The sequence below is a fragment of the Microtus ochrogaster genome, unplaced genomic scaffold (assembly GCF_000317375.1).
Source record: "Microtus ochrogaster isolate Prairie Vole_2 unplaced genomic scaffold, MicOch1.0 UNK109, whole genome shotgun sequence".
Lineage (NCBI taxonomy): Eukaryota > Metazoa > Chordata > Mammalia > Rodentia > Cricetidae > Microtus > Microtus ochrogaster.
This window is the reverse complement of record NW_004949207.1, coordinates 105,070-117,814: the sequence shown is the minus strand read 5'-3', so window position 1 is coordinate 117,814 and position 12,745 is coordinate 105,070. Positions and strand designations below refer to the sequence as shown.

The 12,745-nt window shown below is 51.1% G+C and overlaps 1 protein-coding gene across 2 annotated transcripts in view; it reads left to right on the top strand.

Moving 5' to 3' along the window:
* Positions 1-8,674: 8,674 nt before the first annotated feature.
* Positions 8,675-12,745, top strand: part of Slc12a9 (solute carrier family 12 member 9) — a 16,702-nt gene continuing 12,631 nt past the window's right edge. Inside the window, exons 1-4 of one of the 2 annotated variants that reach the window (XM_005371433.2) lie at positions 8,675-8,793; positions 9,544-9,766; positions 9,962-10,096; positions 10,951-11,082. In XM_005371433.2, the coding sequence (XP_005371490.1) occupies positions 9,586-9,766; positions 9,962-10,096; positions 10,951-11,082 (448 nt within the window). In that variant the 5' untranslated portion in view covers positions 8,675-8,793; positions 9,544-9,585. Of the gene's footprint in view, positions 8,900-9,543; positions 9,767-9,961; positions 10,097-10,950; positions 11,083-12,745 lie in introns of both variants that reach the window. The other variant, XM_026778172.1, reaches the window with a different exon arrangement.

The following is a 12,745-nucleotide window of genomic DNA, read 5'->3' as shown; positions in this document are numbered from 1 at the left end:
GAGAGAGAGAGAGAGAGAGAGAGAGAGAGAGAGAGAGAGAGAGAGAGAAGGAAAGCGAGCTGAGCAACTGAATGGCTGGCAGGGGGTTTTAGGCTTTATTGGTCCTCCTGAACACCACAGGAACACAATCCCTAAGAGGTGGAAAAGGTCTCAACAAACATAAATGGCTTAGTCTGTTGTGTGACCCAGGTCCACAAGGTGCTAAAACAAGTAAAAACAGATGAAAAGAAAACAAGCCAAACAGGGAACCTCTCTCTGTCACTAGGAGGCAAATGTGGGTAGATTTGCATTGAACTGGAGTCTGTGGGGGGCCAATTGGCAGAGAACCAAATGTGCGCTGGTAGATCTTGTGCCGGCCTTGGGACCTAACTGGCAGTTTACCATAGGTGTGAAAAAAAAAAATACAAAACACAGGTCCAGTTGATTTCTACTGTACGGTGGGGGAAGGAGGTTCCCTGCCACTTCCCTAATGGAGTGCTCGGAGCAACCGCGAGGGAGGATGCCCTCGCCCGCGTAACTAAAGATCGTGTGAAATTATGGACTTATTGGTCTTCTAATGCTATCGGGCTTGGGCGGATGCTGGAAGCAGGTGTGCCCGGTTCCTGGCGGCCTCCGGAGTGTAAGAGGCAATTAAACATCAGTTGGCAGATAGAGACCGAAAACAATGCAGGTTAAAGGGATTAAACTTAAGCTAGGAATGGGCAGTTCTCCTGAAGGCACTAAGTACATTTCTTCGGGTGAGGGTCATGTTGAGATTGTTTGTCCAGACAGGAGCCCCCTCAGCAGCCAGATGTGGCCTACAGGGAGACACTGGCTCTGACTGCGATACCACGTGTAGCCCTAAGGAATACAGGGTTAGCCGAAAGGGAACAAATGCTGGCCAACCTTTGGTCCTAGGCCAAGCTAAACATCTCCAGTTGGCCCCTCCAAGCTTATCAGAGGCCCAGTTAACAAAAACGTTGTAGAACTCAAAGATAAATAACACCACAAAGAACTAAATAAGTTAGTATCTCCACCTGTGCTGTGTAAAATCTTATCAAGCTGTATTAGCCCTCGCCAACCATTCCTTTTTAAAAACAGTTTTTGAGACAGGGTCTCACTATGCAGCCCTGACTGGCCTGGAGCTCACAATGATGTAGACAGATCTGCTTCCCTCTGCCTCCTGAGTGCGAGACATGGGCCACCATGCTTTGGTTTATCAAGATGGGTTTTCTGAGTAGCCCCGGCTGTCCTGGAATTTGCTCTGTAGACCAGGCTGACCTCTAACTTGGGGATCCACCTGCCTCTGCATCCCCGAGTGCTGGCCTTAAAGGTGTGCACCACCACAGCCCAGCTCAGTATATTTTTTCAGAGAAAGGTTATGAGGCTGGAGAGACCTCATATCTCAGTCCAGTTCCAAGGGATCTAACACTTCTAATCACCATGAGCATGTTTATCTGTGTGCCACGCGCATGCCCATTTCCTGTAGCAGCCAGGAAAGGTCACTGAATCTCCTGTTACTGGAGTTACAGATGGCTGTGAGCTATCATGTGGGTGCTGGAAACCAAACCCAGGTTCCCTGCAAGGGAAGGAGGCTCTCTTCACCACTGAGCCATCTCTTCAGTTCATAGTATCTTCTTAGTGTCTGAGTTCTATGATCACTTGCTCAGATCAGACACTAAAGGTTTTCGGGCTTCACAGAGGTTATCTCCATAGTTGTACTTTTCACTGGGGGTGGCAGTTCAGGACTTCACATTGTTGTTGCTAAAGGGTCCATTATATGTGGATAACATAATACTAACCCTTACGTGTTCTACAGGCTGAGAGACCCATTTGAGAGACATGTGAACACACTTAAAGGAATACAGATTGGGACTGGAGAGGGGCTTAGTGGTTGAGAGCACTGGCTGCTCTTCCAGAGGATCCCAGCGCCCATTTGCCAGCTCAGAACTTTCTTCTTCTCTTTCTTTTTTCCCCCAAGACAGGGTTTCTCTGTGAAGTAGCACTGGCTGGCCTGGAACTCACTCTGTAGACCAGGCTGGCCTTGAAATCACAGAGATCCTCCTGCTTCTACCTCCCGAGCGCTGGGATTAAAGGGGTGCGTCACCACTGCCCCCGGCTGCTCACCACCAATCTTGAAGACTTGAGCTTGATTCCCCAGACCCCACATGGTGGAAGAAGAGAACCGGTTCCCACAAATTTTCCTATGATCTTTAATTCATAAGCCATGGCACAGGTTCAAGATTGCATGTGAGTGTGCTCATGAGTGTGCGCGTGCACAGACACACACTAAAGTTTATTTATTTTTTTTATTTTTGATTTATTTATTATGTGTACAGCCTTCCATGTGTGCCCACATGCCAGAAGAAGTGGGTGCCAGGTCTCATTATAGATGGCTGTGAGCCACCATGTGGTTGCTGGGAATTGAACTCAGGACCTCTGGAAGAGCAGTCAGTGTTCTTAACCACTGAGCCATCTCTCCAGCCCCACACACTAAAGTTTAAAAAGAAGGTTCGGTGACCTGTCAAAGGCCCCCAGATCTGCTGACCCACTGTTTCTTCCTTCCACTGGGGTCAGCATTGAGATGGGCACCCCGTGACACCTCAAGTACCAGATAGCTCCCTCAGCCTTCCCTCCTTGGCCACGCAGTCACTGGCTTACAGGAGCCTGCCCAGGTTGAGGGTGTCATTCTTCTACAGAGGCAGCAGCATCTTTTCTTGTCCATTTCTCTTTTTGAAACAGGCACTGTGTAGCCGAGGCTGGCCTCCAACTCCTTTATATTTGAGGATGACCTTGAACTCTGGATCCTCTTCCCTCGTCTCACGACTGGGATTATAGGCAAGTACTACCGTGCTGGTTTATGCAGTCGTAGGGACCAAGCCCGTTTTTTTTTTTTATTTTCGAGACAGGGTTTCTCTGTGGCTTTGTAGTCTGTCCTGGAACTAGCTCTGTAGACCAGGCTGGTCTCGAACTCACAGAGATCCACCTGCCTCTGCCTCCTGAGTGGTGGGATTAAAGGCGTGCACCACCACCGCCCGGCTCCAAGCCCGGGTTTTTCGGGTGCCTGGGTAAGCAGTCAACAACCAGAGCCACATTCCCAGCCCCAAGCTCATCCTTTATATTGACTATTAATAGGGGCTGGTTAAGCTGGGCGGTGGTGGTGCACACCTTTAATCCCAGCTCTCGAAAGGCAGAGGCAGGTGAATCTCTGTGAGTTTGAAGCCAGCCTGGTCTACAGAGTGAGATCCAGGACAGCCAGGGCTACACAGAGAAACCCTGTCTCGGAAAACAAAAAGTAAAAAACATAAATAAAATAAAAAAGAGAGGCAAAGTGGGGCAGTTCACCCCTTACTACTGCAGGGGTGCTTCTCCACCTTGCCTTCAACCTTGTCAAGAAAAGGGGCCCCGGAATGCTGTTGATATGTCAGCAAGTAGGGAACCAGTTGGGACCTAGTGGAGGAGGAGAAAGGGGTAGGGTAGAGCTTGCTGGGGTGGGGAGGGGGCACGGAGGAGAAGAGGAGGGAAGCTGAAGGACTGGGGGGGGGGGGGGTTTAAAGTCGGCGCGCTGGGGGAGGGGGGGTGGAAAGGTGGAGGGACGGGAGGGTGGAGGAGAGTAAGTGGGAGGCTCATTGTCCCGGTAGGGGGAAGTCTTTTGTTTCCTCTCTTCCCTTGGCAGCCTGACAGGATATGAGGCCAAGCCCCCCAACCTTCCATGCCAGTATCTCAACCATTAGACTGCTCTTTCCCTTGTCATTGTGTTACCGCTGGGAAAGGGGGCGGGGGCAGGGGCTGGCAGGAGACTAGCTCTAGTTGAGACTAAGAAAACTACCAGTGGTTAGGGCCCAGGTTACCAGAGTTCTAGACAGACCCAAAGAACCAGAGCAGGCTAGGTCACTTGGCAGGGTAAGATCTGTGTTGGGGAGGAGCAGGAAGCCAGGCCCCGGGTGGGGCCACCACAGAGGGTAGCAGGTCAGGCCAGGGGGAGGTAGCCTGGGTCCCAGAGGAGATGACGCAGGGCTTCAGGAGTCTCCCAGCCCCCACTATTCATGCCTGGGGGCCAAACAGCACACCTGAACCCCAAGATTGCCCCCACCCCCTCCATTCCCTAAGGTTGACATCACCCCACCAAGGCAGCTTGCAAATTCAGGTGTCCCCAGTCCCTTTTAGTCCAGTTCCCTTGATGCGCTCTCTCCTCCCCAGGACCTGGAAGGATCCCTGGAGGAAACCTGGAATGTCATCTCTCCTGGACTTTTTTTTTTTTTTTTTTTTTTTCTGTTTCTTTTTTTTTTTTTTTTTTTTTTTTTTGCTCCATCAGCTGTCCTGCAGGAAGGGCGCCCTGCTTAGCTTCGCCTCCCTTCCCGAGCCTTTTGTTTGCTGGGTTTTCAGGAAATTGGAGGGGTGGTGGCCAAGGGCTCATCTGCTCTAGGGACCTGACATGGTCGTGGTGAAGGGGGGAGGGACAGAATCACCAGACTCTGGGGAGCTCACGCAGGGAGGGAGGGAGGATGGGGGTATCGCCAGGAAATTATTATTTGAGGTCTCGTTCGGAGTTCCCTGGTTGATTGGACTTCCTGATCCGCAGAGGAAAGAACAGATTATGTGTGTGTGTTTGGGAAAGAGAGGCTGGGCTGACACCGAGGTCACTCAATAAGTTGGCAAGGGGTTGACACAAAGGGTTTGGGGGGGAAAAAGTTTTTGAATGCCACAAGTTCATTCTTCTGCCTTGGATCCTGGAGTCCTCAAGAAGTGGGGAGGTCGCAGGTAGGTCAGATCATGCTGTCTCAGGGGTTTAGGTGTTTTGCTTTTTTTTTTTCCCTCTCTTTTAAAAACCGGGAGGAGGTCCAGTGCATAGATCCAGAGTTCCCGCCTTCCCAGCATGCAACTGCAGAAACGACGCCGGTGTGGACCCTCTGGCGCATCAGCGTCCTCTCGTTGATTGCCCTCTTTCTGAAGCCATCCTGGGCGCCGCCATAGTCCCTTCCCTGAGGGCGTGGCCTGTGCAGTCACGTGACTAGCAAGACTTTGACTAGAGCTGCTTACTGTGGACTGGGGGAGTCAGAGGGATTCTACAGCTGCAGTCTAAAGGCGTGGCTTCTATTTACTTATTGGAGCCAGGCTGTCCTTGAACTTGAGGTCCACCGGCCTCTGCCGTGTCAGTGCTAAGAGGAGCCACCGTGCCCAGTTTGAGGATAGTGGGAGTGTCTTAATTGTGAAAGGGGAAGAAAGAGACTAAGTAACTAGATTAACCCTGTGTTGTAGCCTTGGAGAAAGCATTCTCTTTTTAAAAAGTTTTTTTCATCCAAAGCTACAGAGAAACACTGTCTCAAACAACCAAAAAGGAAAAAAAGGTTTTTTAGATTTATTTATTTACTCTAAGTATATGAGTGTTTTGCCTGCCAGTATGTATGTATGTGCACCATGTGCACGCATGTTGCCCAAAGAGGTCAGAAGGCATCAGGTCCCCTGGAACTGGAGTTTGAGCCATCATGTGGGTGCTGGGAACCGCGCCTGGGTCCTCAGCAAAAGCAACAAGTATCCTTAATAGCTGAGCTATTTCTCCCACCCTAGACAAAACATTTCTCAACTCACCAGCGGGTCTGTATGTGAACTGGAGCAGGATTTTGGCCCAAAGGTTAAAGGCAGCAAAGCAGACAGCGCAGAGCTGTTCCAGCTCATCGTCATCGTCAACTTATGGGATCTAGAGTCACCAAAGAGATAAACAAGCCCTGGGGAGGTTCATGAGGGCTTTGGTGGGGAGACACACCCGCACTGGAGCCTGGCAAACCGTACTGGGGACTGAATAAAAAGGAGCCAGCAGAGCGCAGAAGCACAGCGTTCATCGCGCTCCGCTTCCTGACTGTGGATGCCACACCACGTGACCCAGCAGCCTCCTTGCTCCATCTGCCTCTCCGTTGCGAGCCAAAACAAACTCTTCTTTCTTAGGTTGTCTTTGCTACAGTAATGTGAAAAGAAATCGAATATAGAGGCCAAGACTTCTCATCCAGTTCCAGCCACCCTTAGGACGTTTGCTAGCCCAAGAGAAGCATCTTCGGTTGTTACAAAGGCAGCCCTTATCGTAACCCACGTAACCCACGGGAAGTCATATCTCCAGCAAAGCCCGTGGGAGATTCATCAAATTGCCCAGCTGTGGGCTTCTGCCTGATTGTGAAGTCAATTACAGTGAAGATAATAACCAGATGTGCTGCAGTACTCCTTTAATCCCAACACTCCGGAGGCCGAGGCGGGTGGATCTCTAAGAGTTCAAGGACAGCCTGGTCTACCCAGTGAGTCTAGGCCAGCTGAGGGCTACCTAGGGAGACCCTGTCTTACAAAAAGATTATGAAGCTGGAGGGTGAAGGCTCCTCCTCCCCCCCCTTTCCTCTCCTCCTTGATGCTTTGAAAGAGGATCTAGTGTAGATGAGGCTAGCCTCGAACTGACTACATAGACAGAGATGAGGGAGAGGGGCTCGTTATGAAAGGATCCTGATTCTGCCCTCATGGGCTGTCCAACATTGGAGCTGATTCTGGGTGGCTTACTGAAGACATTTCATGGGGCAATTGTGGGACTTACAGTCTGAAGCAAAGCGTAGAGTCCAGGCTGAGCATACACCTTAGAGCTGGTATACACATGGCATTCATACCTCTGAGTGTGGGCAGGGGGGTCAGGAGTTCAAGACCAGCCTGGGCTTCATGACCCAGTCTCAAAAACAAACAAAACCACACTTAAAACAAGAACACGAGCATTTGGATGTGGTGTCTTGTGCCCACCTTTCATCCGAGCACTCGGGAGGCAGAGGCAGACGGAGCTCTGGATTCAAGGCCAGCCTGGTCTACGGAGCACGTCCCAGGGCGGCAGGAGCTACACAGACAAACCCTGTCTTGAAACAAAACAAAAGACAAAAACTACAACCAAGAAAGAATAAGGCAGGCATGATGGTGAAATACCTATAATCCTAGCACTTTGGAAGTAGAGGCAGGAAGGTCCTCTTCAGCTCTGCAGCCAGCCAAGGTCACTTAGGAGCCTGTCTGTCTCCACCACACAAACAGGGAGGGGTGTGTATAGAGCACATTTTTAAATTTTTTTTTTTACTGGAGTACATGTGCAGACTGGAGGGGCCACGTCCTAGCTTTTAGAAATTATACAAAATCTCCAAAAATTCTGACTGAAACACGGGTAGCAGAGATGACTCCAGAAATGCCAAATTTCTCTGTGGCAGAGCCACCCTGTGTGAGTGTGTCCACCTATGCTCATGCATGTGGGAAGCCAGAGGTCAATGCTAGAGGTTTCTCAGGCACTTTCCCTTTTCTTTCTTAAGATAGGCACGCCTTTAATCCCAGCACTCGGGAGGCAGAGGCAGGTGGATCTCTGTGAGTTCGAGACCAGCCTGGTCTACAAGAGCTAGTTCCAGGACAGGCTCCAAAACCACAGAGAAACCCTGACTCGAAAAACCAAAAAAAAAAAAAAAAAAAAAAAAGATAGGTCTCTCCAGGCGGATGGATCGCTGTGAGTTAGAAGCCAGCCAGTTTCATCTACAGAGTGAGTTCCAGGACAGGCTCCAAAAACTACAGAGAAACCCTGTCTCAAAAACAAAACAAAACAAAAAACCAAAAAGTAAAAAACAAAAATAACAGTAGCAGCAGCAGCGCTCACAGAATGGGTATGTCTATTTAACAATAGGGGGAAATCAGTGAACATGCATGCATTGGCTTAAAGAGTATGTTAAGGTGTGTGTGGTTGAGTGCTATAGCTCTCGCTGTGCCTAAGGGAAGGTGTTTAATGGGGGCGGTGGTGCTCTTTTAGAAAAATAAACTATTAGCATCGGTATGTGTTCCTTACCTGGAACCCCAACACAGAGGAGGTGGAGGTAGGGAGATCAGAAGCATAAAGTCCTCGTTAGCTACGTAGCGAATTGAGAGGGCTAGCCCGGTCTACATAAGGGCTCCCTTCCCCACGCCCACAAAAAAAGAAAGAAAAAAGAAAAGAGCTCACACGATTAGCTCATCTCTCAACTGCTCTTTTAGGAGGGGTGTTTTAGTTAAGTCCCGTTTTATAGAAGAGGAAACGCTGTTAGTGAGACCTGTAAGGGCTGAGGAAGGGACACCAATTTGAGAGTTGGGGGGGTGGGTCACAGATTTACGATCTTTGCCGACAGCCACAAAAGCAGGCAGGGCAACTTATCCACTAGGACCTGCGCCTGGATGGGGGGCTCACGGCTCCCTCCGGTGGCCGAAAAGAAGAGCGCAGCCCGCGGGAAACTGGGCTAGGAGAGAGGGTCTTCTCCGGGTCTGAAAGGGACGAGGCTGGAACCCCGAGGACATTCTAGGTCTTTGGAGAGACTGGACTGGTACGACTCCGGAAGGCGCCGACCGACGTCGCTCGCAGTTCCCCGCCGCACACCTGAGTCAGGTGCCGCGGTTCCGCCCACTCCAGGCCACTTTTCCCCAGTCGCCACAAGGTTCTCGGAGCTCGGAGTGGAGTCGGATCCGCTCCTCGGGCATCCGTTAGCATGGTGGTAACGGGGGACTCTGGGGATCGTCACCCACTACCATGCAGATGACACCCGGGATGCACGTGGAGCAGTTTGGCTGGCACAAGCAGCTTGGCAGAGTGCAGGCGGGGCTTGTGCGTGGGCCACGCCTTTGGGGCGGGGCTTGATCCGGGACCAATGGGACGCCTTACTGGGGAGGGCAGGCTCCGGGCCTGACATCCCGGTAGCCCGTTTGCCTTTTCCGGGCCCCTCGCCCCCTCTCCGCGCGTAGCGGAGCCCCCCAGGCGCGCGGGGATCACCCCGGAGCAGCTGCGTCCGTAGGGTGGTGAGTGAGCACCCTGCCGCATCCAGCTGCAGGGTGCGCTTGGCCGGCCGCAGCCAGATCTCTGGCCCCTAGGCATCCAGTTACTGGAGCAAGTGGACAAGAACGGGTGGGTGGGGGAGGAGGACCCTGGGGACTCCGTGTGGCGAGATGCCGGGTGGCCTGCGTGCGTGTTTGGACAATCGGTGGCTCTGTTTGGACTGATAGAGTTTTGAGGGGGTGGCTCTCGTAGGGATTAGAAAAATCTGGTTACGATTGAAATGGGTTGAGAGACAAGGTTGATGGAGGGTGGAGCTTTGAAAGTTTCTTATTGCCTATGTGTGAGATGCTGTACGGGGGGGGGGGTGTGCTTGAGGGGTGCAGCTTAGGACTCCGGAGTTGGTGCTTACAGCTTGTCGCTAACTTCCCTTTGGGGAGATCTCCTTCCTCTCTTGTTGCCAGTTAAGAAGAGACCCGGTGTGACAGGGAGAAATCGGTGTTCCTTTTGCAGATCTGCTACCTCTAGTTTTAGGGGCATAGAGAAACGTCCGGTTTCAAAGAGCTGAAAGGGGCTCTGATTACTTATACCCCGGGGTCGGAGAATATAGGGGAAGTTGCTGGGACACTTTTGAGTTTCTTTACCCTATGTGGGTGTGTGTCCTTTGCAACTGCAACTCTTCTTTTGAGGAAGCTCTGAGTGTTTGATCAGGGTTTTGTTTGGGAGGAAACGGTTCTGTGGAAATTGCTTTCCAGCCCCCCAAACCTCTTTTACAGGTCACCTGGCTCTTTTGTGGCTTCCTCTGCCCATGCTCAGCTATGGCCAGCGAGAGCTCCCCTCTGCTGGCCTACAGGCTTCTGGGGGAAGAGGGGGCTGCTTTCCCTCCCAATGGTGCCGGAGGATCTGGAGTGGCATCAGCCCGAAAGCTCTCCACCTTCCTGGGTGTGGTGGTGCCCACCGTCCTGTCCATGTTTAGTATCGTTGTGTTCCTGAGGATTGGTGAGTCTAGGGACAGGCCAGGCTCGGGCTAGGGACGGTCCCTAGTTGATGTGGACAGATGGAGGGAGGACAGAAGGGAAAGACCTCCGGTGGTCTGCTGTGTGGCTCTGCTGTGGGACTCTACTACCCAGTGAGATGGGGTAGGGGAAGAGGCTGTAACTTTCCCATGTGACCTGCTTTTCTCCCCCTCTTCAGGCTTTGTGGTGGGCCACGCTGGGCTGCTACAGGCCATGGCCATGCTCCTGGTTGCCTACATCATTCTGGCACTCACGGTCCTCTCAGTCTGTGCCATTGCCACCAATGGTGCTGTGAGAGGGGGTGGAGCCTACTGTATCCTCCCACTTAGGTGAATTGGGTCTGGGTTGTTCTGTCTTCCCGGGTGTGTGTGTGGGGGGGGGGGGGGGGGGACCAGTATCTCCTGTCTGAAAACAGGCCACTTGTTTATGAATGGTGAACACAGGATGAGATGATGAAGACGATCTGCACTGTCTGGTCTCCTGACAATCTTAACAGTTAGCGGAGGCTGTGGCTCAGTGGTCGAGTGCCTGCCTGGCATGCCTGAGGTCCAGGGTTTGATCCCCAGTCCTGCTCCTCTCTAACAACAACAGCAAAAACCGTTAATAGTCATTCTACAGCCAAGGAAGGAAGTGGATCCCGGGTGTGGAAATGCAGGCCCGTCACCCTGCGTACCTGGGAGATGGAAGCAGAAGGATTAAAAGTTCTTGACCATCCTGGGTTGCAGAGCTAATTTAAGGCCAGCCCGGGCCACTAATGGTAGACCTTGCCTCAAAGTAAAAAGAGTGGGGATGCATCACCATGCCCCTAATCCTAGCACTGGGAAGAAGGAGGCAGGAGGACGAGGAGTTTGAGGTTATTCGAGGCTACAATGTGAGCTGGAAGCCAGATTGGGCTACTTGAGACCCTGTCTCAAAAAACAAGACAAAATAACGGGTAAAAAGAGAACAGGGTAAATAGCTCAGGGGAGAGAACTTGCCTGGCAGGAGTAGGAAAATGGAGAAGACTGTGTATTCTTGTCATTTACGCAAAGATACAAGACATGGGTCCAGGGTTGCTGAGAACTGAGCAGGAAACCTGCTGGTGAAGCTGAGAGGATCAGCTTATGGCCCCTTCCTCCATTTCGGTTTCTTTTCCCTTAACGCTCAACCCCCTGCTTCCACTTTTAGTCATGATCAGCAGGACCCTGGGGCCCGAGGTTGGCGGCAGCATTGGCCTCATGTTCTACCTGGCTAACGTCTGCGGCTGTGCCGTGTCCCTGCTGGGACTGGTGGAGTCTGTGCTGGATGTCTTCGGGGCTGGTCTGTACTCTCCCTGTCCTGGTCTGGGGGGATGCTGAGTTTTCCAGGGTCTGGAATTACGGAGTCATGTTTCCCAAGATGCACACACTGAGTCTTCTCTTTGTGTGGCCTGCCTGCCTTCTGCAGCACCTGTAGGCGGTCTGTGTCCCCAGGGCACTCACCATCTCCAGGCATGTCCAGCCTGCAGCCCTCTGGCCGCTTGTGACTGCATGTGGCCAAGGATAGCTATAAATGCTCCCAACACAAAATTTTAAGCTTATGTACAACATTAGATTCTTTTTAGATATGCATGTCTTTTTCTTTTCTTTTTTTGGGGGGGAGTGGCGAGTATGGGGTGTACATGTGTGATGTGTAAATGTATGTAAATGTATGTAAATGTATGTGTGGGTGAGCCTACAGGAGCAAGCCAATGTGGAAGCCGAAGGTCAATGTTCTCTGTCTTCCTCTGCTGCTCTTTACCTGGTTCGAGTATTCATTAATTGTTTTATTGTTGTGTGTATGTCAGGAGGACACACACCCACTATGGTTTGAGCGTGGAGGTCACAGGACACCTTTGTGGAGCTGGTTCTCTCCTCCCACCTCTGTGCTATTTCAGGGGACCAAACTCAGGTCCCCAGACTTGCTTAGCAACATTGTTTACCCACTGAGCCATCTTGCCTGTCTTATTTTTTGTGCACAGTGAAGTTAGATTTATTAAGGAAAAGCAAGAAATATCTCCAAAAAGCCAGGCATGCTCCATTGACTGCACCGCCTAGCCAGTTAGCTCCAAGGCCCTGCTCAGCTTTGCCCAACCAGCACTGCTGAAGTAACTGACAGATACTTGCCATTGAGCCTGGCATTTGCATGAGTGTTAGGGATCCAAATTCAGGTTTTCACGCTTGCATGGCGTCTTAGCTAGGGTTACCATTGCTGTGATGAAACACCGTGACCAGAGCAGCTTGGGATGGAAAGGGTTACACTTTGACTTTTCCATTTCCACACTGTGGTCTGTCACTGAATGAAGTTGGGACAGGAACTCAAACAGGGCAGGAACCTGGGCAGGAGCTGATGGAGGGGCCTTGGAGGAGTGCTGCTTACTGGGATGCTTTAGAACCACTTCTGGTACCCAGATCTGTATTTGCCAGGGTCTAGAGTATATAATCTCTCTATCTGGGGATTTATTATACTGATTTACAGGCTGTGGTTCTGCTAATCCAACAATAGCTATCTATGAATGGAAGGTCCAAAATCCAGTAGTTGTTCAGTCTGTAGGCTGGATGTCTCCGCTGGTTTTCTGTATAAGCCAGAATCCCAAAGAAGCAGGCTCCAATGGCAGGGAAGGAGCGGACTTGCTAGCAAGGGTGAGAACAAGCAGACGAGAGACAGAGAGCGCCCTTCTTCCTGGTCCTTTTATAGGCTGCCAGCAGAAGGTGTGGTCCAGATTAAAGGTTTGCCTTCCCACCTCAAAGATTAGAAGTGGGTTCTTCCTCCTAATAATTTAATTTATAAAAAAAATTCCTCACAGGTGTGCCCAGTCATTCGGGTTTTAGTCAAATCCAGATGTAGTCAGGTTGACAACCAAGAACAGCCGTCACACATGGCAGGCACTTTACCAACTGAGCCGTCTCCCACCTTCTTTTATCTATTAATTTTTTAAAATTTATTTATTTATTTATTATGTATA